Source organism: Syngnathoides biaculeatus, chromosome 10 (assembly GCF_019802595.1).
Source record: "Syngnathoides biaculeatus isolate LvHL_M chromosome 10, ASM1980259v1, whole genome shotgun sequence".
Classification (NCBI taxonomy): Eukaryota; Metazoa; Chordata; class Actinopteri; order Syngnathiformes; family Syngnathidae; genus Syngnathoides; species Syngnathoides biaculeatus.
This window is the reverse complement of record NC_084649.1, coordinates 6713940-6741663: the sequence shown is the minus strand read 5'-3', so window position 1 is coordinate 6741663 and position 27724 is coordinate 6713940. Positions and strand designations below refer to the sequence as shown.

The following is a 27724-nucleotide window of genomic DNA, read 5'->3' as shown; positions in this document are numbered from 1 at the left end:
ACCTTTTGGACAAAGATAATTTTTTGGACCAATTCAGTTAAATTGGATCATAGTGGTTGGGATCAACTTTTCTAAATTTTGGATTGTCTGCACTCAGACTCCTGCACACTGATGAGAATGAATGCCAAAGATGTACAAATATATAGAGCTGTTTCGGGAGGCCCAATTGTACATCTCAACATAATAGATTAGTGTCAAAATCTCAAATTATGTTGTAAATTAAAAAAGTAAAACTTAAAATGGAGATACAGTAAAACAATTCACACATTTCTGTATTTTTTACTACACAAATGAAAACCCAAAATTGACTTATCTAGGAACTAGAATGTAATTATGTAATATAACAAGGAATATTATTTTTGATGTAGAAATTAGGCATGAATTTGGCCTCAAAATAATTTCCCCATGTCTTCTATGAATCTATGAGTGCAAAATTCTCATTGACTGAAATACAGTATGTTACCTGTACTCTGTTGGTGGAATGGAAACAGGTGGATACAAAGGTTTATTTCTTTTTATTGTTCTCCCATCTAGTGGAAACTTTGTGTCACTAGGTCACCGGGAAAGAATTTTCGAACAAATGAAGTGGAGCAAAGAAAAGTACATCTATTTGTAGAGCACTTTTTATACTCAAGGTAACTCAATGTGCTTTATGTGATTAAAAGCAGTTAAATACAAAAACAAAACAAAACATAATTTCCAACAGCACTGTTGTGCACATTCCACAACGTTCCCAGTAAAAGTCCCTCATTTAAGTGACGTTAAACACTATGTATCCACATTTCTAGACTGTGCAGTGTGGTCCCGCCCACACTAGAATGTGGAAACTTGCGCCCCTTGCGCCAGTGGTGCTTCACTACATGCCGGTTTCCGGTGTTATGGCGACCACCGCGGTCAGCTGCGCTTCATTTCGGCGAAAATTAAGTTGTGTATTCAGGTAAACGTGACAATCCTTCAATTCATCGCAACACATTATAGGTGACAATTGACTTTGTGCTGCTGTGCATGAACCTTTATTCGTACAACACATATTATTGTACGCGCGGTTCTTTTTTCCACTATGGTGCATCTCATTAGCGTTCCATTGAATTAGCGTCTTGATAGCTTCGTATACTCTCTTTTTACTACTCACGTTTACCGTAGGAAACTACATGGGAACACGAACAAATAAACGTTTGTAACCAAATATTCTACCGAGACAAGCGCACGCTAGCTAAGGAATACTTTATTACTTAACGTATAGTTAAAGTTTGACAACATTGGCCCTTCAAAATCAACACCAGCCCCCACTCAGTATTAAAGTGCGAGAAGAAGACCGAACTGTTAAGACATTTGTAGTACTTACTGTGAAGGGGCGTTTTATGTTATCTTGAAGATAGTTTGTGCGTACGGACATGGTTGACTGTACCAATGAAAAATTTGTGGTGGTAGTCAGCACGGCGTCTCTGTCAAGCGGTTGTGGGTTCGAATTTTGTACTCCTTTGTGGAGCTTACATCTCTTCAAGGGTATTTCCTGATGCTCCGACTTACATTCCAAAAAACATGCACATTAGGAGATGATAAGCTCTCCATGTGTGTGTGAATGTGAGTCTATAATATGCACTGGAGTCCATTCCAGGGGGCACCCTGCCTCAAAATCATTTGGGATAGGGTTTAGTTCAGTTGTGACTAATGACGACAGGCGGTATAGAAATAAAAAGATCAATATTAGTCGGCAACACTGTGAGATAGTTTGGTGGTTAACCTAGAGTTATCAACTGTTGTGAGATTGGTACCCTCATTTTCCAATTGTCTTAAATCCTCCATCCATCAACCCAATTTTGGCATGCTGGCCTATAATCTCAGTACTTGCAAGGATTTTGCATAGTCTAAATTGCCCAATAATATATTTGTCTATATGTGCCCTGTGATTGACTTGTGACCAGTCCAGGGTGTACGTTGTCTCTTGCACAAAGTCTGCATCAATAGGCTCCATTTTATCTGCACCATAATGAGCACAAGAACTATAGAAAATGTACTGATGTCCATTATATGACTACATTGCAGCCATATGGAAATTTAAAAGTCAATACTTCACTTGTTAAATACTTGCATTTGTCATGGAATTACTACGTCTCTAAATATCAGCTCTACACTGTAGCGGCATGAAGCCTTCAAATTTTTTTTGCTTATGTATTTCTAGGTCTGATTACCCAAACAAAAGTCGGAAAGAGCTCAGCAGTACTTCCTGCAGAAGGTAGTTTCCTGATGTGACTCATATCTGATTGGAATTTAGTTCCCACACACCTCCCATGCCCACATATTCTTCCAGTGTGGCTTGGAGGGTTATGCTCTTCCTAATCATACTTACGGTCACTGTGTTTTTCTCTTTTTCTTGACCTCAGTTTTGAGCAGCCCACATGTATGCCACTGTGATTCCTGCTATGCTGCTCTTGAGCGTGTTGGATATAGTCTTTCATGCTGCTGTGGTCACCAGTGAGAACAGCAACCACAAGCCATCAGCACCAACGTTCAACTATAGCAGCATTTCCCTGGCGCCGGATCACGTACCTTACTTTCTGTACAACAACAAGAAGGTCGCCAAGCAGTGCAGGCTTGACCCACACTGTCCTTTTAAAGTAAGATATGTGCTTTGTCATAATAACCATACTTTTAACACAGCAATTTCTCAACTGGGTTGAATTTCATTCACTCTTCTGACTATCTGGAAATAGCTAAAACATGGAACTTTTAAAAATGTGTTACATTAGAGGTTGATCATATTAGATGGTCTGAGAGACCAACTACTATATTTCATTTCAAAATAGAAAAATCAATGAATCTTTCTTGAACAACTCCAGAAATTCAGTTAAGTCAAGAAAAATGCATTCAGTTTGATGAATTGAAAGACTATTCTACATTTATGTCAAAAGTTGGTTTTGGATTTTGCCTTTATAAACCTCCACAATTCTAAATAAGACTGTAATGATGATGACAAATTGTAGAAAGTATGAAATGTCCATTTTAAATGGTGGCATGATAACTGAGTAGTAAGTTACTGCATAACTGTATCTTTTCTTGAAGAAAAAAATACCCCAAAGAAGAAAGAAAGATGTGGTGTGCAGAATTTTTAGGTGTCAAATTTTCAAATTCAACCACAGTGCTTTAATGCCTTAGTGCTAAAATGTTAATAAACCTCAAGCAAGAAGGTTTGAAAATGTGAGGTTTATGTTTTTTTTAGGGAAATATCAAAAACTGGACAATTAGTAACTATTAGGTCTTCTTCTTTTCCTTCCTTCCTTGTCCCGTTAGGGGTCACCACAGTGTGTCATCTTTTTCCATGTAAGCCTCTCCTGCATCTTCCTCTCTGACCCCAACTGCCCTCATGTCTTACCTCACAACATCCATCAACCTTCTCTTTGGTCTTTCTCTCGCTCTTTTACCTGGCCATCCTCAGCACCCTTCTACCTATAGACTCACTTTCTCGCCTCTGGACATGTCCAAACCATCGAAGTATGCTCTCTTGAACCTCGTCTCCAAAACATCCAACTTTGGCTTCTCCTCTGAGCTCATTTCTAATCCTATCCAACCTGTTCATACCAAGTGCCACCTGGAGTTCTGCTTCCTGTTGTCTCCTCAGTGCCACCGTCTCTAATCAGTACATCATGGCCGGCCTCACCACTGTTTTATAAACTTTGCCCTTCATCCTAGCAGAGACTCTTCTGTCACAGAACACACCAGACACCTTCCACCAGCTGTTCCAACCTGCTTGGACCCGTTTCTTCACTTCCTTACCACACTCACCATTGCTCTAGATTGTTGACCCCAAGTATTTGAAGTCGTCCACCCTCGCTATCTCTTCTTCCTGGAGCCTCACGCTTCCCCCTCCGCCCCTCTTATTCACGCACATATATTCTGTTTTACTTTGGCTAATCTTCATTTCTCTCCTTTCCAGTGCATGCCTCCATCTTTCTAATTGTTCCTCCGCCTGCTCCCTGCTTTCACTGCCTATCACAATATCATCTGCAAACATCATGGTCCAAAGGGATTGATGTCTAACCTCATCTGTCAGCAAAGAGGAAAGAGCTCAGAGCTTATCCCTGATGCAGGCCCAGCTCCATCTTACAGTGAAGAAAATAAGTATTTGAACACCCTGCTATATTTGAAGTTCTCCAACTTAGAAATCATGGAAGGGTCTGAAATTTTCATTGTAGGTGCATGTCCACTGTGAGAAACATAATCTAAAAAGAAAAATCCAGAAATCACAATGTATGATTTTATTTTTTTTAACTATTTGTGATAGAGCTTCAAATAAGTATTTGAACACCTGTCTATCATCTATAATTCTGACCCTCAAAGACCTGTTAGTTTGCCTTTAAAAGTCCACCTCCACTCCATGTACTATCCTGAATCAGATGTGCCTGTGTGAGGTCGTTAGCTGCATAAAGAGTTGTCCACCCCATACAATCAGTAAGACTCAAACTTGTAACATGGCCAAGACCAAAGACACCAGAGACAAAATTGTACCACTACACATGACTGGAAAGGGCTACGGAGAAATTGCCGACCAGCTTGACAAATCTGGTCAAACCAAACTACAGGAAATGTTTGACCTCTGCAATTGCAAACAAAGGCTACTGTACCAAATATTAACATTAGTTTTCTTAGGGGTGCAAATACTTATTTGCTGCTGTATTACACAAATAAATCGTTAAAAAAAAAATCATACATTGTGATTTCTAGATGTTGCTTTTTAGATTATCTCTCTCACAGTGGACATGCACTTATGATGAAAAATTCAAACCCCTCCATGATTTCTAAGTGGGAGAACTTGCAATATAGCAGGGTGTTCAAATACTTATTTTCTTCACTGTAAATTCTTCTGTAACACCTACGGCACACCTCACCATTGTTCTGCTGCTGTCATACATGTCCTATACTATTCTAACATATTTCTCTGCCACACCAGACTTACGCATGCAGTATAACAGTTCCTCTCTTGGTCCTTCACACTTGCCTCTTCTACTCCTCTCTCATTTTCTTCATTCATCAACTTCTCAAAGTATTCTTTATCTATTTAGCACATTACTAGCACCAGTCAACACATTTCCATCTCTATCCTTAGTCACCGTTACCTGCTGCACATTCTTCCCATCTCTTTATCTCTGTCTGGCCAACCTGTAGAGATCTTTTTCTCCTTCTCCTTAGTGACTATTGGGTATGCAGATTTATTATGCAACTAAATGAAAAACAATCTTTCATATAACTAACTCCAGGCTGGATCTCTCTAGCCTGCAAATGCACTTAATCCGTGATGGGTGATCCGCAAAGTAGAGAGGGATTACTCTAACATTTTAGTTGTTACAAAATATGCCACAAACTCAAGCCAAATTGGGTCAGGAATTATTTTATTCATGTTTTTTGACCATGCAAAATTCCCCAAATTAAAGTACTTTTTTTTTTTTTTTTAAACAGCAATTTGCCAAGCAGAATTTATCTTCCTGTTGGGGTTATGAGAAGAATTGTGAACGAAAGAATCGCTTCAGCTATCCCATTTGCACCAAAGTTGACTCTGGATGGTATTACTTCTCATATAACGTTTCAAACCATTTGTTTAAATAAATCTTTTTGATTCCAGTATGTACTGTGAGTTTTTTTTTTAGTTGTGTTCACATTTATGTACCATTAGGGTAGATTCACTGGAAGCAGCTCAGGATCTTTTCTGGAAGCAGGCGGATTTTGGCTACGTCAAGGAGCGCCGCTCTGAGCTCAAAACACTTTGCAAGGCCACCAAGCCTGTAAGTCTTCTCATTTGTCGGTATGTAGCTCCCACGGGGTCAGTCAGTCAACAGGAAATAAAACAACAGGCATATTTCTGAACATGTGCCCACACAAAGTGCAACCCCAATTCCAATCATTGTATTCTATTTTTATGTTTAACACAACATCACAATTTCTTTGGAATTGGGATTGGTAAAGAAGTTTAAATACTATGTCGTGAAAAACTAGTCGCCCCCTTCCTGAATTTATTTATTTTTTTTTTTGGGGGGGGGGGGTATGTCTATCACACACAGAGCCAGGCATGTGTGCATAGCATATAGCCAAACTAACATGCTGGTGCAGCACTAAGGACCTCCATAGTGCCGCAAAGCATGTTGGGAGCATGTAAATGGCGTTAAAGTGGATTTTTGTGTCAATCATCTCCCAAGTCATTCTTCAATTTGTTTTATTATTTCCTAGCTATGACATTCTGTTTGCTGTGGTCTGATAATTATAGTTTTGATGTGACACTGTGATTTTGTCCAACATCGTCAGTCATGACCTGCCTACACAGGCACTGTGTAAGACTGTAAACTTCTTCTGCTTACGGATATGAAATCCAATTGTTTGTCAGTCTCATAAGCGCCTTCATATGGTAGCTGACATACACGCTAAAACACTTGCTACCATGCATGCTAACTGTGTAACCAGTGAGTTTAAATGTACTTTGTTGGACAAGTCACACAACATTTGCTAATGTTGGAACTCATTGTGCACATAAGGTGCACCATGTTGTTAGGCATCATGTCGAATGTGGCACCTGATCTATTTAGAAAAGAATTTAAGACCGTTGCACTTGTGAAAAAAAAGGTAAATTAAAAAAAAAAGCTCAATCTGCAAATATGCGGGGCTGCAGTCAGTGAACCATAAATGGACAAGGGCACACTGTAATAAGAAAAGAAAAAAATAGTTATAATTGTGTTACTTTTGAAAAAATAAATTACAACATTTCTCCAGGGGGACTCCTCTTTGAGATGCACCAGTCATGCAAGATTCTGTAAGGCAACCAACCTTTACCTGGACATGCGGAAACCGCGCAGAAGTCAAGAGAGGTCACTTTTTTTTCCACAGTATTGATAGGAAAAGACAATCCACCGATTAAAATTTTATTGCACCTCATTTATGTTTATGCTGCAGGTACAAGGAGGACTTCATCCAGAAAGGTGAGATTGGTGGTCATTGCAAACTCAACAAGCAAGCCCTTGCTGCAGCAGGAGAGCACAAGAGCCCATTGCAGTCTTGGTGAGAGAGCCACGCGTGCCCACTATCAACTAATCAAAGCCATGACCAACATTTCCTTTGAATCAGTATCTTATCAATCTTACCTGCTGTTTTGGAACATCTTTTTCTGACAGAATATGTAAGGAAGTAATCTTGTCTTTGTGAGTTTTTACAAAGAAAAAAGAAAGAAAAGTCTTTGCAAAGAGAGGAAAGGGTACAAGTCTTATGAGTTGTCCCCCTTTTTGATGCACAGACAAAGAGTGCCTTTGTTATATATCAAAATGAGAGAGACAATGAAGGAAAGCAAACATTTACCATATTTTTGCTACCACAAAGCGCAGTGTATCGAAAGGTTCTGTCTCAGTTACAGTTGCTATTTCTCTATCTACCACATACAGTGAAGAAAATAAGTATTTGAACACCCTGCTATATTGGAAGTTCTCCCACTGCTAAATCATGGAGGGGTCTGAAATTTTTATCGTAGGTGCATGTCCACTGAGAGAGAGAGATAAACTAAAAAGAAAAATCCAGAAATTACAATATATACAATTTATTTGTGATACAGCTGGAAATAAGTATTTGAACACCTATCTATCAGCTAGAATTCTGACCACCAAAGAACTAACAAGTTCGCCTTTAAAAGTCCACCTCTACTCCATGTATTGTCCTGAATCAGATGCACCTGTGTGAGGTCGTTAGCTGGATACAGACACCTGTCCACCCTATAGAATCAGTAAGACTCAAACTTGTAACATGGTCAAGACCAAAGAGCTGTCCAAAGACACCAGAGACAAAATTGTACAACTCCACATGACTGGAAAGGGCTACGGAGAAATTGCCAAGCAGCTTGGTGAAAAAATATCCACTGTTGGAGGAATCATGAGAAATTAAAGAAGAAGAAGTTAAACATGACGGTCAATCTCAATCAGAGTGGAGCCCCATGCAACATATCACCTGGGGTCTCAATGATCCATAGAAAGGTGAGGAATCAGCCCAGGACTACACTACAGGACCAAAACGGAACTTTTTGGTCATAATTCCATTAACTGTGTTTGGATGAAGACGAATGATGAGTTCCATCCCAAGAACACCATCCATCACAGAGGACAGGATGACTGCTCTGTATTAAGGAGAGAATGACCACGGCATGTATTGTGAGTTTTTGGGGAACAACCTCTTTCCCTCAGTAAGAGCAATGATGATGGATCGTGGCTGGGTCATTCAACATGACAATGAACCGAAGCACACACCCAGGAAAACTAAGGAGTAGCTCCACAAGAAGCATATCAAGGTTCTGGCGTGGCCTAGCCAGTCTCCAGACCTGAACCCAATAGAAAATCTTTGGAGGGATCTGAAACTCTGTGTTTCTCAGCGACAGCTCAGAGACCTGTCTGGTTTAGAGAAGATCTGTGTGGAGGAGTGGGCCAAAATCTCTCCTGCAGTATGTGCAAACCTGGTAAACAACTACAGGAAACCTTTGACCTCTGTAATTGCAAACAAAGGCTGCTGTACCAAATATTAACATTGTTTTTCTCAGGTGTTCCAATACTTATTTTCAGCTGTATCACACAGATAAATCATTAAAAAAAACATACTTTGCGATTTCTGGATTTTTCTTTTTCGATTCTCTCATAGTGGACATGCACCTACGATGAAAATTTCAGACCCCTCCATGATTTCTAAGTGGTAGAACTTGCAATATAGCTGGGTGTTCAAATATTTATTTTCTTCAGTGTACTTTGTTGCTGGATCTGTTCTCAACAGGAATAAATCCCACATGGCTGTTTGACCAGCAATATGGCGCGGTGAAAATTGTGACGTCACGTGCACGAGCTCTACATACCTAGTGGTGGAAGTGTCTTTAGTGTCCTCCCTTACGCCAACCATTCCCCCTTTTATGTCCGCATGCTGTCATTAGTCTTCTCTGCCTTATAACAGTGATGAAAGTCCTCAGGATTTTTCCGGAATCCCGGATTTTAAAATTTCATGAAAATTGCTCCGGAAAATTGAGGAAAAATTGCCTAAAATCAATCCGGATATTAGTTGAAAACATTGAATGAACATGCGTTTGAGTTTGTTGTTTTGGTTTCACGAGCGTAGCCATGTTGAGGCACTAACACTCGTAACAGTAACGCCCCTCCCCTCGCATTCTATCGAGACGTCGCTTATTTTGTGTGGTTTTGACTTTAATTTACCTTTTTATTTCATAAACGGTGTTAACTAAGTAAGAACAACCGGTATTCACCTGGAAACAGGAAATGCAAGGTAACTGTCTTGAGCATGTACAGAGCAAGTACGAAAGTGCATGTTCAGAACTGCTTCACGTAATGCTTAGCGCATTTACGTCGACAGTCATCAACATCTTGAGGCATGTCAAAGGAAATTCAGTTACACTAGGGGTGCTCATTGTGTCCATCGCGAGGCAGTGTGACCGTGTAAAAACAAAAAAGCATTAGACTATCATCCACCTCGTCGCTTGATTCAGGTGTGGCCAATACGTCGAGCGCAATCACATAAAGGCGCGTTCTAGCAAGCCGCCCTCCTATTCACGGCAGTCACGTGGTACGTGACCCCCCCCCCCAACAATACGTCACGATTGCGGACAGGAATCTTTGTTCCAATGTATCGCGAGCTTGTTGCCACGAACGCCGATTATGTTAAACTAAACTTTCAGCGTTTTCAAAACATTGCGGGTGTATACCGTTCGTGTTTATTCCTTCACAGGCCAGTGCTTTTCACTTTTCCTCAGATAGTTTGTCAGATCAAGAATTTTTATTGATAAAAAATTTTAAATACTATTTTATATAATTTTCTACTAATACCAGTTGAAATTGGAAATGATCATTTTTGAGTTATATATTTTAGTTTTTTATTTTAGTTATGTATTTGTTTACTTTGTTTTTAATTTACAGTTACAGTTATATTAATCCAGTAAGTTATTTTAAGGCTATCCCTAATCACACCCGCAACTTTTTCTGTGAGGATGACTGACCACACCCGTACGTTTATATTAGAGGCAGCTGATTATACTATTAGTATTACTAGATCTATATCTAAGCTAGTGAGCAATGTGGTCGAGTGTATCAATACAACCCGACGTTACAAGTTTGAGACTTAAACGTTAATAGTAATTCCTACAGATCAACTTCTTTAACATGTTTTGCTGTACGGTGTAGAAATTCTAGGATATATTTTCGTGTATATTCTATATCTATACTATAATATTTATAATGTGGGGAAAAGGACAATTTTAGATGTCTTTTTACTGTATAGTTCACTTCATTCATTTGTCTTGAGATAAGATGGCATATTTTAAGCCTATTTTAATGACAAATGTGATTTTGTGCTATGCAGTGATAGGGCATGGGTGCAAAAAAATCTGGGCTTGGCCCTTGGGGAACTTAAGCCCAATTTTTTTTTTTGGTCGGGACTTAGAAATTTTACTTTCAATTTTTGTCTGAATTTAGTTCACAGATATTGCCAGAATGCACCACATCCATCCATTTTTTTTTTTTTAAATTTCCTGGGGGGTATGCCCCCGGTCCACCCTAGTGCTCGCATTTGTATTTTCAGGAATTTTCACGAAAGTCCACTTTCATCTCTATTATAAGCAGTGTATTGGCAGGAAAAGCTCCCGGCGGTCAGTCGAGCGGAGTGCTCATCAAAGTCATACAACAACATTTACAGATTTTGGAACTTGGTGCACACATATGGTGTGCTGCATTATAAAGCACCCCGCCCCCCCGTCCATATAAGGAGAAAATTTAAGACTATTAAGTGGGCCATATGGTCATGAAAATACGGTATCTATGTCCAACTGCACTAGCAGTCACAACATAACTAGGAACAAGTATTACGTAGACAGAACCAGACAAGCTATTATATTTGATTGAAATTTTACAGTGCATTGGTGCTTCTTGCAGGTATGCCGAGCTTCAAACATACACAGAGTTGGAGTTTCATCCCTTACATTCGTGCGATGTCATAATAGAGAAACCCACAGTATTCATGAAACTGGATGCTGGTAAATACCTATTTTTCTCCACTTTTAAGCCAAATAATGACATCTAATAAATATGTAACACCAATTAAACTTAAGATACAAATTATTATTACAGTATCTGCATTTTGAAGTCAGCAAGCTAAGTTCACCTTACTTCAATGGATTCAGTGAATGAATATATCAGGAGTACTCAATAGACAGCTGCATGTTTATGGCTACAAACTGTTAGGACCCTTTCAATGACGAAACAAGATCAGGTGTTGTCATAGTGGTATGGCCGCAAACCACACTTGATTTCATATAGCTCAATGTGCAGTCAACCAGTTCCGTTAATGTGTATGTGAGATTTGCATGAATGAGGTAGGTGATAGGTTTGAGTAATGGAATACATGTACAGCATCATTTAATTAGGATACAAATCAAAAGGTAATGTTAAACAACTGTATCCCACAAGAGTTGAAGAAAAAAAATATCCAAAGATACTTTTAGTAAAAAAAAAAGCATTTTGCAGCTTTACAATTTTAATGTTGTATTAGGCTAGTTGTGGACTTAATATACATCTGCAACTACACTTGCCATGTGCTCATCCAGGGATATGAACCAACAGCCCTCTGCTGGTATGCTGTACACTTAACCCCCCTGTTCATATTCTGGCTAATGAGCAGCTCCACAAATAGATAAGTTTCCATTTGAGTCTGGGCCATTGTGATTCCGCAACCACGTTAGTACCCATGATATTGTAAGGAAACCATGAGATAATTTCTGCCACTTGGGCCACAGGAGTTGGCATCAGTTTAAATGTATTCAAATTTATTTAGACTACTACATTTAGAATTTATTTATTTAAATTTATGTTGACAAGAAATGCCTAAAGGGATAAAGTTGCTCTTCAGGGAGGGTGGCGTTAGGAACTGGTTGTGTTGGGCTTTCCTAAAGCGGACAGTTTAAGTGATGCGCAGCGAAAAGAGTATTTCGTGACTGTTTGGACTGCATATAGTGAGGACTCAAATAAATTGTATTTACATAGAAAAGTGTGAGCTATTAGAGTCGTTCTGAGAGCTAGTTGTCTAGCCCACCTCCTGTCACAACCCACATCCAGTATTTACTTGTCAAACACCATATTTTCAATATAAGATGCCAAACTTGCAACTGGAAATAAAAAGATCTTGCTGTTGATGTCAGTAGTATCATCAACATCATGTCATGACGGCAGTAGTAAAGAGAGGTGTGTTGGGGGTGTTAGCTTACTGCAAAAGTTTAATCATGATTTGTTCCATTACATTTTAATTTCATTCAATATCGCACATACTAGTTCATTTGGATAGGTTTCAAAAAACAGGCAGCATGTTGGAGTAGTGTTTTGTGTTAGGGCTCATGTTTTGTTTGACTGTTTTAATTCAGTCAAAATACAAATGACAAGTTAGTGGCATAGTGGGCCTGCTGGAAAGTGTTGGCCTCACAGTCCTGAGGACCCCGGTTCAATGCCAGCCCTTCCTGTGTAGAGGTTGCATATTCTACCTGTGCCTGCGCGTGTTTTCTCTGGGCACTCCGTTTTCCTCACACAACCCAAAAACATGCAACATTAATTGGACACTTTGAATTGCCCCTAGATGTGATTGTGAGTGTGACTGTTTCTCTCTATGTTCCTTGCAATTGGCTGGGAACCAGTTTAGGGTGTACCCCACCTCCTGCCCATTGACAGCTCGGATAGGCTTCAGCACTCCCCGCGACCCTTATGAGGATAAGCGGCTAAGAAAATGACGGATGGATGGATGGAAATGACAAGTTATTTCAGTTTGTGTTTTTATTATAAATGGAAAGGACATGTTTAGGGAGTCACTCATGGTGTAGTGATACACAGGCCTGACTTTGATGCGGGCAGTGTAGGATCGAGTCCCGCTCAGTGATTGTGTCTGTGACTGACTGGTGACCAGTACAGGGTGTAGTCTGCCTTTCGCCCAAAGCTAGCTGGGATTGGCTCCGGCTCGCCAATGACCCTTGTGAGGATAAGCGGCATGGATAATGGATGGAAAGGACATTTTGTTTTGAATTTTACCCTATTATGGCATATGGCCTGACTGAATTCAATAAAGGGACCTTTTTATCATTAAAAGATTTCTTTCCAGTCCTTAGGATTTGTATTTGAGTACCCCTGGTAGGCTATATACTGTAATGTACCATCATTCATCTTAAAATGTTTCATTGTTGACATTGTTCATTGTCATCTCCATTTATAGTCATGTAACAATAAATAATAACTAAACATTTTCACCAGGGGTGAACATGTACCATCATTTCTGCGACTTTGTCAACCTCTACATATCCCAGCACATTAACAACTCTTTCAGCACTGATATCAACATAATTATGTGGGACACGGTGAGTACCTGATTTATTAAGACAAGCCTTCAATTTTACTTTCTCTAAAGTTAACCATCAACATGTAACCAGTGACATACATTAATAATAATAATATAAAGTTTTTATTCACAAGTGCATTTTAAACCAATGAAGCACATTTTTATTTTAGAGGTTAAAACATAGAACATTCAATAATCAGTTGTTATTTTAAAATGAGATGGAAATGAAAGTGAACCAATGGTGGACAAAAACATTGAAAGAAAGCCTTGATTTTATTTCCTGAATTAGTAACAGAAAAGAAGGTCAGAAGTTTGGACAATCATTTGGGTAAGATGAGTACGAACCAAATGTCTCAAGTTGAAATTCCTCTGACTAAGGATATTTCTGTTATATAGGGGTTGTAACAAGGCCAATGCTGTTCACACATGTTTTTGTAAGATAAGTGGTTATAGAAATTAAGTCAATTTTTTTCTGGAATTCTGAAAAGAAAAGCTCAATGAAAATGGTGGTTGTCATTAATTGTTCAATCCTGACTGTTTTTGAAAATCTGAAATCTGAATGGTAATAGAGGTAATAGAGGTCAAGCTTTTACTTGAAATGAGAGACAACTACGTGGTTAGTATTTCTCAGAGCTTTTGGAAAGGTTGAGAAACTGTTGTACATGAATTTTCTCAGTTGAAGGATGGATTGATAAACTGTGAGCACTAGAACAAGGAAAAGTGATGAAAAGGTACAGAAATGACTGAAGATTTTTGCTGAAACTGAATACTAAGTAAAGTCAGGATTTCATTTTATGCAAGATGACAATTTTCGTAAAGGTATAGACAAAAAAAAACACATTTTTCATGATGGCTAATTTTTTTTGTTCCTTTCGTTCTGTGCATTTTAATAGAGTTTTTATGAATACGGAGATTTATTCAGGGAAATATGGAAGGTCTTCTCAGAATCTGATATCATTCACCTGAAGACCTATGATTCTAAAAAAGTAAGTAAAACTTTAGATCAATACAGTGTATTTTGGTTAATACGGTTAATACAAGTTAAATTCCAAGAATGATCTTGTGACATACTCCCTTACAAACTAATCTTTATACAATTCAATTTATGCTAATGTAAATCATGTTTTTTTTTTTCATAGGTATGTTTCAAAGATGCCTTTCTCTCTCTTCTCCCAAGAATGAGATACGGTCTCTTTTACAACACACCACTTGTAAGTTGATCAATAAATCTATCAGCATAGTGTACTTGTGAAGTATGACTGTAAGCATTCATACTTTTCTTTGGGCAAAAGTACTAAGTCTGTACGGTTCCACTGGTATGGACTGTGCTTTACTGAATAAATTTTCATTCACATATGGACAATGGTATTTGGTCATTAACATACTGTAGCTGAGGTCACAAGCTCATGTACTGTAATGCATTTAGTAGTACAAAATATGCAAATGCTAGGTAAACTGCTGTATCTATACAGTATTTCATTATCTCAATAGGATTATTGCAAGGTCATATTTAACTTACGGTCACAATCCATCCATTTTCCGTATTGCTTATCCTCACTAGGGTCAGTTGCGCGCTGGAGCCTATTCCAGCTGACTCTTGGTGGTACCCTGCCTCTCACCTACAGTCGGCTGGGATATGCTGCATGACGCCCACAACCCTAGTGAGGATAAGCAGTATGGAAAATGGATAGAAATTGTGGAGACAGTAATACGTCAATTTATTTAGTCCTGCTTCTTCTGAATTATAGACTGTGCTGGAGAAGTGTATGTCAGATTCAGAAATTCCAAGTTGTTTCACATGCATTCTAGACATACAGTAAATTTAGAGATGAGGCAAAAATAATCATTATACACATATTGTACATTCAGAAATCCGTAAACCAAGGGGATATTTAGATGGGGTCGTACAATGGAAAGGGGATTTCTGTGTATCACCTTGTGCCTGTGTTGTCATCTTCCTTCTTTCTGGGATACTCCGCTTTGGTTGTTGCCCCTCTCTTGCTCAGACTGTGTGGGGTGCCTGGCTGACATTGGGGCCTTTGGTGGAATGTCAGTGCTTCCCGACTTGGCAAGCCCTGCCTCCTGTGTCTTTTTCTGATCGCTAGGTGGTTGACATGCGGTGGCAGGTGTTGGGTAAAAGGGATGCCCCACTTTCTCTGGAGGCTCCTAGGCAGCTGGGCCGGGCCCGCAGGGATCTATGCTCTTTCGTAACACACATTTTTATTATTTACAATGTACATATTTCACAAGACTCATGAAGATGCGAATGCTAGGCCACGTCCTGGCACATCCGTGTTGGTCCGGTTGCTTCCCTTCTTTGAGCAGGTACACCTCTGTTTATTATACATCATACACCCATCGGTGGAGGGAGGGCAGTGTTCGGATAGGGATGACATGCAGCCAGATGATACACTCCATACCAGATACACTCCAGCCTGTTCCCCTGGCGTCCATGCCTTTTCCCCCGCTGAGATTTTAATGCACCACATACACTCATATATCCTTCCGGAGATGGTTGGTGTGAGTGAGGGTGACGGGATTCTGGTTATTACTGCCATGTGTCCATCTCGCTTCATCCCCACCATTCTCCCCAGGTTTTGTGCATGATCACCCACCACACATGATCATGGTTCAGAGGCAATGGTTGCGAATTTGGGACGTGGTAACCATCATAAAAGTGGTAATTATTCACGTCTCTTGGCTAGACTCCTGGGGCCTGACTTTGCTGTTGAGCTTTCTTTATAATGGTAGAGCTTTTCCAACATACCTTGTAAGGTTTAAGGAACCCAAGTCACTAATGGTGTAGTGGTATGTACACCTGACTTTGGTGTGGGCAGCATGGGATCAATTCCCACTCTATGATGCTGTTGATATCTGCCCTGCGATGAGATTGAAGTGAGCATATTTAGAGAGCTCTATACACATTTTCAAACCGATCGCTGGCAATCTTATTTTCTTAAAGTGACATTGAGCCTTTTCTATACAGGAATACATTTTAACGTTCCGAAAAATCCAAAATAATGGCGTGATCTTTCCGATATTTTAAGAGGTCGAAGTCAGCATAGGTTAAAACGTCCATATAAATTTTGAATAATGATTGCTTTCAGTTTGGCGATATTAATGTACTTCATGAGCCTTTTTTCTATAGTGTCTATTGAGGAGTCTCCAAAAGGTCTCCGCTGAAATCGAACCTATTCGATTTAAGGGCTTAGCAACACTGCTAGTCTCCAGGAGACTCCAAGAGACGTCGCGAAGACGTCTCTGCAACCAACAGAGACCTGTATCACCATTAGGTTGCCAACTAGTCTTGAGGTCAGTGAGATAGGGATCTTAGTCACTCCAGTGTGCTACTTACTGCTCCTCAAGATCATAAACTAAAAGTGATATTATACATTTAGATTGTTCTACAAAGTAGGTTAGGTTGGTATTACAGTAAAACCTGATTATTCAGATTGTTTTTCTTGTATTAACCCTGTTTTCAACTATGTACTTTAAATGTAAAACACTTGGTAAGTCCTTTCCATGCAAGTTGCTAAAATGCACCTACTTACTTACATCCAATACTGTGCTGCCAGTGACTTTATTTTATCTGCTGTATTTTGTCGACAGGTCTCTGATTGCTCCAGTGAAGGGATGTTTCGGGCATTTTCCGAACATGTCCTCCATCGTCTGAACATACTGCAGAAAGGACCAATGGTAAGAACCTAATGAAACAGTCAAATGCCCAGGAGCTATGCAAATTAAAAAATGATGCTATTGAAGAAAGGGTGCTATCTTTAAGCCCTTTGCTTTTCACAGCTTCACTAAAACCTCATTACTCCCTTAACTGTAATAAGGAGTCCCTTAATAAATTAAACTATTATTCATTGAGTGGGCTGCCGGTTGACATTCGTCACACTATCACAGTGGTAGCAGGAATGACTTTTCTCCTTCAATATTGCTCAGTGGCTGGCCTAAAATATACGAAATTTGGCCCTCACATCTTGACAGCGTATGGTCATGTGAAAATTGGTGCTTTTTCACGCGACCGTGTGCCTTTTGTGATTACTCCCCTTTGAAAAAGGGCCCCCAAAATTATGACATTTCCCTCAATGCACGGTCATTAGATTTCAAACCACTTTCGCACATCAAGCAACTAACTAGTGGCGGTTGGTGGAGTTTTATATATACAAAACTGAAATAATTGTTTTTGTGAGGCAACATACAACTATTGTGCTGCACACAAAGAGGATAAGTTGCGAATGGTTGTGACATCAGCCCCAATTGTGAGTGTTTTTCAATCCAGGTTAACAATTCTTATTTTCTTCTCATGCTTTTTAGCGTATTTCAATTTTCAAATGATATTTCTTGCACCTTATGCTGTTTTAATTGTGTTTTTAGATGTTTCCCTGCTTTAAATGTTAATTTTTTTGTGTTTAAATACTTTTAACCATGTAAAGTAGAAGAATTATCTTGTGTATGAAATGTGCTAAATAAATACATTTGCTTTGCTATGTAAGAGGAAAAATCTCCAACATCCAGCAAATCTAAAATAGTGTTGTGATTGCTCTCATATTTTGCAGAGTTTGATGTGTGCATAAGTAGAGATATCCAAATACAATTTGGTGTCGATTGAGTACAGTTTTTTTTTTTTTTACAGCAAGCTACTGTCCAACCTATAAATCCAAATATTTATACTTATACTTGATATGTTTCTTTTTCTTTTCATTAAATTAAATGTAATGTTTGTAGGCAGGACGTATTCGTGTGACCTTGCTGGAACGCAGTACAGAATACAGGAGAATAATAAACCAAAATGAGGTGAGGCAAGATCCTTTTTCCCTATCTTCCCTATTTATTTGAGCCACCTGTTTCTTTTCACCTGCCTTGTTCTCCCCTTTGTCCACCTTTTCTAACATCTTTCTCTACATGGATGGGCAGGGTTCATACTCAGTCTGACCCAAAAAATTTAAGAGCTTTTTAGGGGCATTCTTAGGGGCTGACACGAAAAATTTAGGGCCGACACGGAAAAAATTTAGGGCTGACACGAAAAATTTAGGCCCATCGTGGGAAATCAAGAGTAAGGAAAAAAGACTCACCCAATGGTGCCATCAACCGTTCTTGGTTCATCAAATGTTCCAGTACCTGGGTACCTGTGACAGTGATCACCTGTCGCCCCTTGTGGTAGTTCTCATTGATATGACCATTGTCAATGTCTTCACATAACAGTCTACAGAAAAACAGATTCTAACTACAATTGCAACTATATACACAAATGTCTTCTACTGATGTCTGTTTCAGCACCCTGACTCTAGCTCCTTGAGCCTACCCAGTGCCTCCTCTATTTGTTGCTGCAGAGGTGCCAAAGTGGCTCTCTTGTCCTTTGCTCTGCCTCTGAGAGCATTGGCCTCGGTGATAAACCTCAGATTCCTCTTTTCTTCTGCCTCCTCACACAGCCTGTCAGCCTTCTCAATAAGCTTAGATCTGTCAGTCTCTATTCTGTTTTTTTTGGCTATGAGGCAGTAGAGATGAAAAGTGGGCAGCGATGCCAAATGTAGCCAGGTACGAAGTCTTTCTTTCCCCACAGTGGTAGTTTTTAGCAATGTCACTGTCTGGGAACATGACTGCAAACCCTTTCGAATTATTTTCACAAGATTTGTAACTGTAATGGTTGCAGATCACTTTTAAGGTCCACGCGATCTCTGCCTTTAACGAGTCCGTCTTCGTGTATTGAACTACGTTCATAAAGCCTGACTTCCGGCTGGTTGAAGTCGATCACTGGACAACTATTGGTGGGCATGCACTGCCAATACCACTGCCTGAAGTTGATGCTTCACTATCTTGATATTTTAGAAACAGATTCATACCAACGGAGGATGAGAGAGTCTTCGCCAAATCAGCATGTCTCCTGTTTTGCCGGTGCAACTCCAGCGCTTTGACGCCCATCTTTTCAAGCTGGTAACTCTGCTTGCACAGATGGCAGTAAAACATGTGCCGATCTTTTGGATCTCGACGAACCCAGCTCCCGAACTCCTTACTTTCAACCCAAGCATATTGAAAAATGCACTTCCCCGTGATACAAGTTGGATCGATGAAAGAACTACGCTACGTCATAATGAAGACGAAGTGAAATGCCTACTCACGCAAACAAACAATGGAATATCGACAAGATGGCGACAAGTTGTCAACACGGTGACTTCCGTTGACAATTTCCGACTGTTTTAGACGCCAGACGGACCGCAATTTTTTTTAAAATAAAAGATAATTTTTTTAGGGAGAATTTTAGCGGTAGAGGTCCTGCCTTTGATATATATATTTTTTAATTAATTTAAGGCCTTTTTAGGGGCTTGACCGGTTTTCGTGGATTTTTAAGGACTTTCAGGAGCCCCTAAATGCACCTTCGAAAATTTAGGGGTTTTTAGGGACTTTTAGGGCCACGTGCGAACCCTGGTGGGTTACCAGTTTCACACACAAAAAATACCTTTCGTACCTACTGAAGTTTCATTCATTCTTTTCCTGTCGTGTAAGTGTTTTTAAGTTTTGTTTTTTTTTTTTTTTTTAAATAGGATTATTCTTGAAATGGGGCTGGTAAAGCGTCGGCCTCACAGTTCTGAGGTCCCGTGTTTGATCCCGTACACACCTGTGTGGAGTTTGCATGTTTTTGCCTGTGCCTGCGTGGATTTTCTCTGGGCACTCCGGTTTCCTCCCACATCCCCAAAACAAGCATTAATTGGAGACTCTAAATTGCCCCTAGGTGTGATTGTGAGTGCGACTGTTCTCTCTCTCCGTGTGTCCTGTTATTGGCTGGCAACCAGTTCAGGGTGTACCCTGCCTCCTGCCCCATGACAGCTGAGATAGGCTCCAGCACTCCCCGAGCACTCCTTAGCGTAAGAGACATGGAAAATGGATGAATGGATAACATACTTTCCGGACTATAAGCCGCGGGTTTTGTCACATGCTTTCAGACCTGCGTCTTATGCAATGATGCAGCTAATTTATGGATTTTTTTGTAACGGCCACCAAAGGCGCTCGAGCAGGAAAGCGTGAGAAAGGTGGAATATTTGTGTCAAGGAAGACACAAGTTTCATGTAACATTGTGCTTTGTGCATGAATAAAATTTGCACAAACAGAACCTCATCATAGAAAATGCAAGAAGAAATGCATATAACGTAGCTTTCAAGTTAAAAGCAATTGAGCTGGCCGATAAAGAGGGAAACAGGTGCTGCACATAAACTTGGCATAATGAATCGATGGTGAGATGCTGGGAACTGCAGCGAGAAGAACTGGAGCAATGTAAAAAGACAAAAAAAGCTTTCAGAGGTAATAAAAGCAGGTAGCCTGAACCATGTTTTTGCTGTCTTGCTGTCGTATGTTTTTTTTAACCCAGCCCTGTTAGTGCTACTGTATTGCTGCTGTGTTAGGCTTCGTCACAGGCACTGTTTGGAAAGAAAAGCTAGGGCATATTGTTAAAACTTTGAAAACTCTTTCTGTGTACCATCTTTCTTTGTAAATATTTCATTTTTCAATGTGGGCACATGTGGCTTATGTATGCACAAGATTTTTTTTCCTTTAAAAATGTACTGGGTGATGTTTATAACCAGGTGCACCTTATAGTCCAGAAATTATATATAGCAATGACATGTGCTCCTTGTTTTTGTCTGGCACTTATCTTCTTTTGGAGTGATGTCTTTGTTCCCTTGATCAATAACTTAGTATTGTATTTTCTTTTTAAATTTCAGCTTGTAAATGCGCTTAAAACAGTCCTGCATCTAGAGGTCAATGTGCTTGACTACAAATACAAGTGAGTGAGCTTTGGCAGGGGGTCTGATATCCAGCTTTTATTGGTACCTGTGAGTGGTGAGTATGAATAACTGAGATGTGGTTTTCTATGGGTCTTTTAGGGATGTTCCGTTCCTTGAGCAGTTGAGGATCACCCACAACTCAGATATCTTCATTGGAATGCATGGGGCAGGACTTACACATCTACTCTTCCTACCCGATTGGGCTGTGGTCTTTGAGCTGTAAGTTTATCTGCCAGTTTAACATTTATGAAAACACTAAATGGGAAACAGGCTGAGTAATGATTTTGGAAGCAATTTGTGCTTAAAGCTTCCTGTCAGCTACTTTGTGTGTGGCTATGAAAAAATGACCGATTAAACAATTAACTCCTCACATCCAACTCATCTGGGGGGAGCAAATCTAATGCTGTATGTGTTTTTTATGTCTTTTTGCATCTTCTCGAGTGATTCAAAAAACAATATGCATGTTATTTTCGTGTAAGAGCAATATTTAGCAAGAAAAAGTGAAAGAGAGGCAGACCGAGTCCAGCAAGAGGTAAATGTTGTGCCTATACGCTTCAGGTATAATTGTCAGGATGAGGGCTGCTATCGAGATTTGGCCCGGCTACGAGGCATTCGCTATGTGACTTGGCACAAACAGGACAAAGTGTTACCCCAGGACAAGGTAAGGGAAAATGCATGATCAATAACACCTCTAACGTATGATTCAACAGATAAGCACTCTCCACATGTACTGTATTTGCCATAAAAGTTGGTCGAATGAATGCACCAGTATATAAGCCGCACCCACAAACTTATCAGCATAAGATGCTCTGATTGCATACATTATACAAGTGTGCTCCTCATTCTGGTTTCTCCCTTAGCCTGTCGGTAGCAGTAGTGTAACACTAGTAGAACAGAAAACTCAACTAAACTTTAGGCTAAACTAAATAAGTTATATTTGTTTGCACAGAGCGTAGAGAATATAGTATATACCTGTGACTACTATATGTTCTATTTATGTATTACTCCCATGTTTGTTAAAGTAACCATTGTTTGATTATTTTAAGTTACAGGTATAATGATGCTACTTTCCATTAATACATCTATGTTGTTTTCAATTGTGTGTTAGCATTAACATATCACATTTGTATTTAATCAAAATTACAATCTTTATTTGTCAGGTATGAATGGTAATGGCAGTGATGAACAATGATGGTGACAAATAACCCTTTGCCTCTCACATGGAGATCTGGCCACTCTCTGCTCAACTAAACACAACACATTTAGGCACGGCATGATAAAAAATATTAAAAGGTAATGGAAACTGCACAAAATAAGAATGGCAAAATAAGAATACTGCATGCCTCAAAAAAAAAAAAAAAAAAACAAAGCACAACAAAAAATAAGCTCTAGAATAGGGATCGCAGCCGGTCACAAATAACCGGTTATAACCGGTTTTCGTTTTTTTTTTTTAAACCAAAGCAGTAATCGGACTTTTGAAATCGGTTAAAATTTCCAATCATTTCTTCCGGTTCCGGTACTCCACATTGCGCTATTTTTTTCAACATCATTTCCACTTTTTTCAAGTTTCGCTCAAAAGAACATTCAGTTAAATCAAAGAAACATCAAACATGGCATCAAGGAAATGCTCTGTATACTTTCATGCCCTTTCTGAAAGTCCGAAAGAAGAATGTTAACATTAAAACATTTTTGCAAAAAAAAAAACCAAAAATTTAACTTACACGAGTGAGTTGTTGAAAGCCACATTCAACAAGCTTGTTTGTCAATATTGTATACAAACTACCCCATTACCGCGGAGTAAATTAACGATCGATGGCGTAGCGCTGGAGAAAAGGAGGCGAAGTGTCGGACACAGGAACAAAACTTGTTTTATTGGCAGACATCAAAACACTACTCGCATAACGGGGGGAACTCTGTGAACTCGTCACTCCGGAAGAGCAACAACAAAAACAGTCTGTGCGGAACCCTGCACTCCAACTCAAGGTCCCGCGGGTGAATTATGTAAACACCACAATGGTACCGGTTTTAAAATCGGTTGATCGTTTTTTTGCTACAGCTGTTCGGCTAAAACCGGTTATGAAAGTAAGCGTTTTTTTGCGATTCCTACTCTAGAATCTTGGGGTTTGGCATTGAATTGAATTATTAATGGCCACTTCGAAGGTTGCGCTGGAGGCATTAGGTTGTATTTTTGGCATCATAAAATTATGCTCTTTAACAGGGCAGATCTGACAATGTGTGGTTGTCATCAGATTTATACACATGAACATATTTATACTCATACACATGAAAATAAGACATAGACATGATGCTGGGACCAGTAAAACCCTTAAACCGTATCTTGTTTAAGTTTTGTAATGTGTAAACAAATGTCTTGTTTTTGACAACCCTGTCAAATTTAACTGATATATAAACTAAAAAAAACATCAAGCACATAAAATGACACTTTGTCTATGCTTTCTGCTGCTCTTAGCCTGTCCACTGAATGCACTGAAACTGCATGACCCACTCAATTGTCAGGTGTCAATGGAATACAACACATTATGCCTTCACGTTTGAGCCATGAAAATATGAGCGGCTGTCGCATGTCCCAGCGGCTCATAGCAGAGCTTTTCACAGCACAATGAGAGGCGCTAGCCACCAGGAACTTTGCAATCTACCTGGGGCTATTCTTACCCAACACACAAGCAGCAGACTCATCAGGAGACGTCACCTCATTGCTTAGTGTTGTGTCGAGTGTGGGGGTCCATGTATGTAACAGGGACACTTCAGGGAAAGTTGAACATTTAATGTCTTAAACAAGGGGCACGCAATATTCACTCTCTGGTTCACATTACATGACATACTTTGGAGCGCATTTCCCCCAGCAAGTAACCCACAATGTTCTATGTTCCAGCTTAATATGCTAGCTTGAGTAACATAAAATACATACTGTAATACTTGGGAATTTAAATATAACACTGAGGTATGTTATAAATTGGGGCATCTGGGACAAATGCATTTTTGGCGTGTAGGTATAGCTAGTGCTCGTGGTGGACCAGGTGGATCAGGTTGACCAAAATTAGATTTCAGCCACAACTCCCATGAAGATTGTTCAGCATCTAAAGAGAATACCAAAAAGCAACTTCACTGAATTACAGACTCCTCTGGCTGTTTTAAGTTGCATAATTAGAAGATACTCGAACAAAAATGAGCTACATGGTGAGTTGATTGGAAAAAAAGCCCTTACTGTTCCAATGCCATAAAAGCAGCGCACTTATAATATGGTACATACCACCTGAACAAGCACCAAAGGTTCTGGAACAAAATTATTTGGAGTGATTAGACCCAAATTGAATTTGGTGATCGCAACCACAAACACATTTTGGAATGGAGTCAACAAGGCTTATGGTGAAAAGTACACCATTCCATCTGTGAATCAGGGATGTTCATGGCTGATGTTTTATTTTTCATTTTTTTTCTCTCTTTTACCTCAGTTTTTGTGTGTGTGTGTGTGGGGGGGGGGGGGTGTTTAGCTATCATGGTACAGGGTATAATGATCAACTTGACCATAAATTCAATCCAGCATATTATCTGAAAATATTGTAGGACTTCATCATCCTGGAAGCGCCACATGGGACACCGTTGAAATTTCTGACACGACAGTGAGCCAAAACACAAGGCCAAGGCACCCTTTCAGTGTAAGGCCGGTTTCTGAAATGTCCAGCCACCCAGAACAGAATTCTAAGGGGTGCAGCACTCCAAACGATTTGCCTGACCACTCTTCTAGGGGTAGGGGACTCATGTCAGATTCCCGAGGTCATCATCCAGTGCGTTTAACAGACCTAATATGGTGAAAAAACTATATCGCCACAATTCAGTTCTACATAGTTTCATAGTTCTTAGCCTTGGCACATGTTTTCATCTTCTTTGTATTTTAAAAACAAATCTCTGAATTCACGTTGGAAAATCGTTAAAGCTGGGAACAAAGATGCATAATAGAACCTTATGGTAATTGTCTGTGAGCAAGCGTAGGCATTCATCGAAGGAATGGCATAATTTCCCCTCTCTCTGGATTTGACCCTTATAATATCTTCCATAGGGCCACCACCCGACTCTTGGAGACCATCCCAAGTTCACCAACTACTCCTTTGACGTGGAGGAATTCATGCGCATTGTGCTGGATGCTGCAGATTACATCACACAGCATCCCAAATGGCAGCATTGTAACATGCGTGACGAACTGTAGAGTCCTTGAGTGGGCAAAAAAATAAATAAATCAAACTAAAGTAGCTGACATCAGGCGACACTGTGACATTGGTCCTGAGAAATTTGCACCACCCCCACCTCCTCAGAAAACAAAACGAAAAAAAAAAAAGTATTTCTGAGGATCTCTGTGGTTTAAGAATTTGCCACATTCTGTTACCTGCTTTAGTAAGTCCTGATGAGTGAAATCTGTATACCAGGCATCTCAAATGAGATGTAAGCAGTGGATTCATCTGGACAACGACAAGAAGTACTTCTTCATTACTGTACTACAACTCCTTCAATCCGCGTGGTGTTGGCTAATGAGTAGCTGATCCCATAACATGGGGCCTGTTGTTACTTTTGATGAGTGTCACCTTGATCCGAGACTCCTCTGAGCTCTTGATGTTTTCACCTGAGAAACAGAATACATTCAAAACACATCAGTATTCATAGAATAGGATTGTGCTACATTGTCACACAATGTTGTGTTTTATCAATACAGTGAACCCCCACTATTTGCGGCGGACAACAACCAAGCCCTGCTGAGAATAGCTAAATAGTTTGTAATTGCGCATGGATGCCACAAGTTGGCGTCAAAAGACTTCCTTCCATCCATTTTCTGAGCCCCTTATCCTCATAAGGGTTGCGGGAGTGCTGCAGCCTGTTTACATTTCACGATTTGTTGTCATCTCGCTCACCGCACAGCGAATGAAAATTAATCCTTGTACTTTTGTCTGAACAATACCTTTGCAGTGAGGTAGTACCCAAAAATGTACAAACGTATTGCTTTTTCACACATGAGCCTTTAAATTTTACAGTATTATAATTTTGATTTATAATTTACTGTATATACTGGCTAGGATTGGCTGGCAACCAGTAAAGCCTGAAAATAGTTGTGATTGCCAACTCGTGAGGATAAGCAGTACAGAAAATGGATAGATGGAGGAATTTTTAAAATTTTAGAGAAAGTCGCGAGGAGTGCTGGAGCCTATCCCAACTGTCATCGGGCAGGAGGTAGGATAGACCCTGAATTCTTTGCCAGCCAATCGCAGGCCACATGGAGACAGACAACATTCACACCTATGGGCAATGTAGAGTGGCCTATTAATGTTGCATATTTTTGGAATGTGGGAGGAAACTGGAGTGTCTGGAGAAAACCCACGCAGGCACGGGTAGAACATGCAAACTCCACACAGGCGGGGCCGGGGTTTGAATCCTGGCCCTCAGAACTGTGAGGCCAACGCTCTACAGCTGTGTCACCGTGCTGCCAGGACTTTTGTGTAATTGAAGCTCTCCACTCGCTTCATTGTTCCTTGCCATTAAGATGCCACATGATGGCGCCAGAGCAATACTGTTATTGCTTTGGCCTCAGCGCCATAAAACCAAGTAGGTACGTTTTTAAGAAAATCACAGTGGATAAGTTAATAAAAAATGTCAATAGGCGCATTTTTTTGGTATGCGAAACTGTGAATATGCGGGTTTCCACTGCCGTATGTTATTTTGGTATGAGTGGCATCTGTAGCAAGACCCAAGATTTTACTATTACACACACACACACACACACACACACACAAAATGCTAGAGTAAAATTCATCCATTCCATTTTCCAAGCCGCATTTCCTTACAGGGGTCGCGTGAATGCCAGAGCCTATCCAGCCTAACTTTGGGCAAAAGGTGGACGAATATTTGCTTTAAATCACTGGACACTGGGCTACCACATCTCTCTTACAGTCGACGGGATCAGTTCGAATCTGGCCTCTTGTCTTTCTCTTTGGTGTTTGCACTATTCCCTAATGCTTGAGTTAGTTTTCTCATCAATGCATTCCTAGCTGTTTCATTACAGTAACATGCATGGTAGGTTGGTTGAAGACTGAATAGCTCACGTGAGCACCCACGACCCTAATAAGCACTATAGAACATGGATGGAAAGAAAGTTGGACACTCCAATCCCAATTTAGCCTGCTAAGTGTTTAAATGCATCTGACAATTTTAATTGATTGTATGTGTATTTATTTTAAGTTTTGGTCATTTTTCTTTGATATGCAATAGCTATTCAAAGTGTTTTTACACTTTGGTACCCTTTAGCCATTCAAACTAACTGATTATTCCGTAGTTGGTGTTTCAACCTTTATATTGTATTTATCAAAGAAGCAATAGTCAATTGGGACAGTTTGTTGGTCAAGAATTTTATGTGAAAAATGAAACATTTTCAATAAAAAAAATTCAAAAGACAATAATGTTCTCTTGTCTGCGTTGACCATATATCGCATCAAAGATGTACTTCATCCTCATTAAATCAATCTTATTTTTGAAGTCTGACCTTGGAGGGGAAACAA

At 39.8% G+C, this 27724-nt stretch overlaps 1 protein-coding gene across 3 annotated transcripts; it reads left to right on the top strand.

Annotated features, from left to right (window-relative positions):
- Positions 1 to 798: 798 nt before the first annotated feature.
- eogt (EGF domain-specific O-linked N-acetylglucosamine (GlcNAc) transferase) lies at positions 799 to 27571 on the top strand. 3 transcript variants are annotated; one of them, XM_061833292.1, is made up of 17 exons: positions 799 to 937; positions 2183 to 2236; positions 2385 to 2618; positions 5455 to 5558; positions 5669 to 5777; positions 6757 to 6851; positions 6937 to 7041; positions 10944 to 11044; positions 13299 to 13402; positions 14277 to 14369; positions 14523 to 14594; positions 16993 to 17079; positions 18115 to 18183; positions 21102 to 21163; positions 21264 to 21383; positions 21723 to 21825; positions 25243 to 27571. In XM_061833292.1, exons 3-17 carry the CDS (start codon positions 2400 to 2402, stop codon positions 25387 to 25389), a joined length of 1590 nt encoding a protein of 529 aa, XP_061689276.1. In that variant the 5' UTR covers positions 799 to 937; positions 2183 to 2236; positions 2385 to 2399; the 3' UTR covers positions 25390 to 27571. The 3 variants fall into 3 exon arrangements, with proteins under 3 accessions (XP_061689276.1, XP_061689275.1, XP_061689277.1); XM_061833291.1 differs by having other exon boundaries at positions 5452 to 5558; XM_061833293.1 differs by lacking the exon at positions 14277 to 14369 and having other exon boundaries at positions 5452 to 5558.
- The last annotated feature ends 153 nt before the right edge of the window (positions 27572 to 27724 follow it).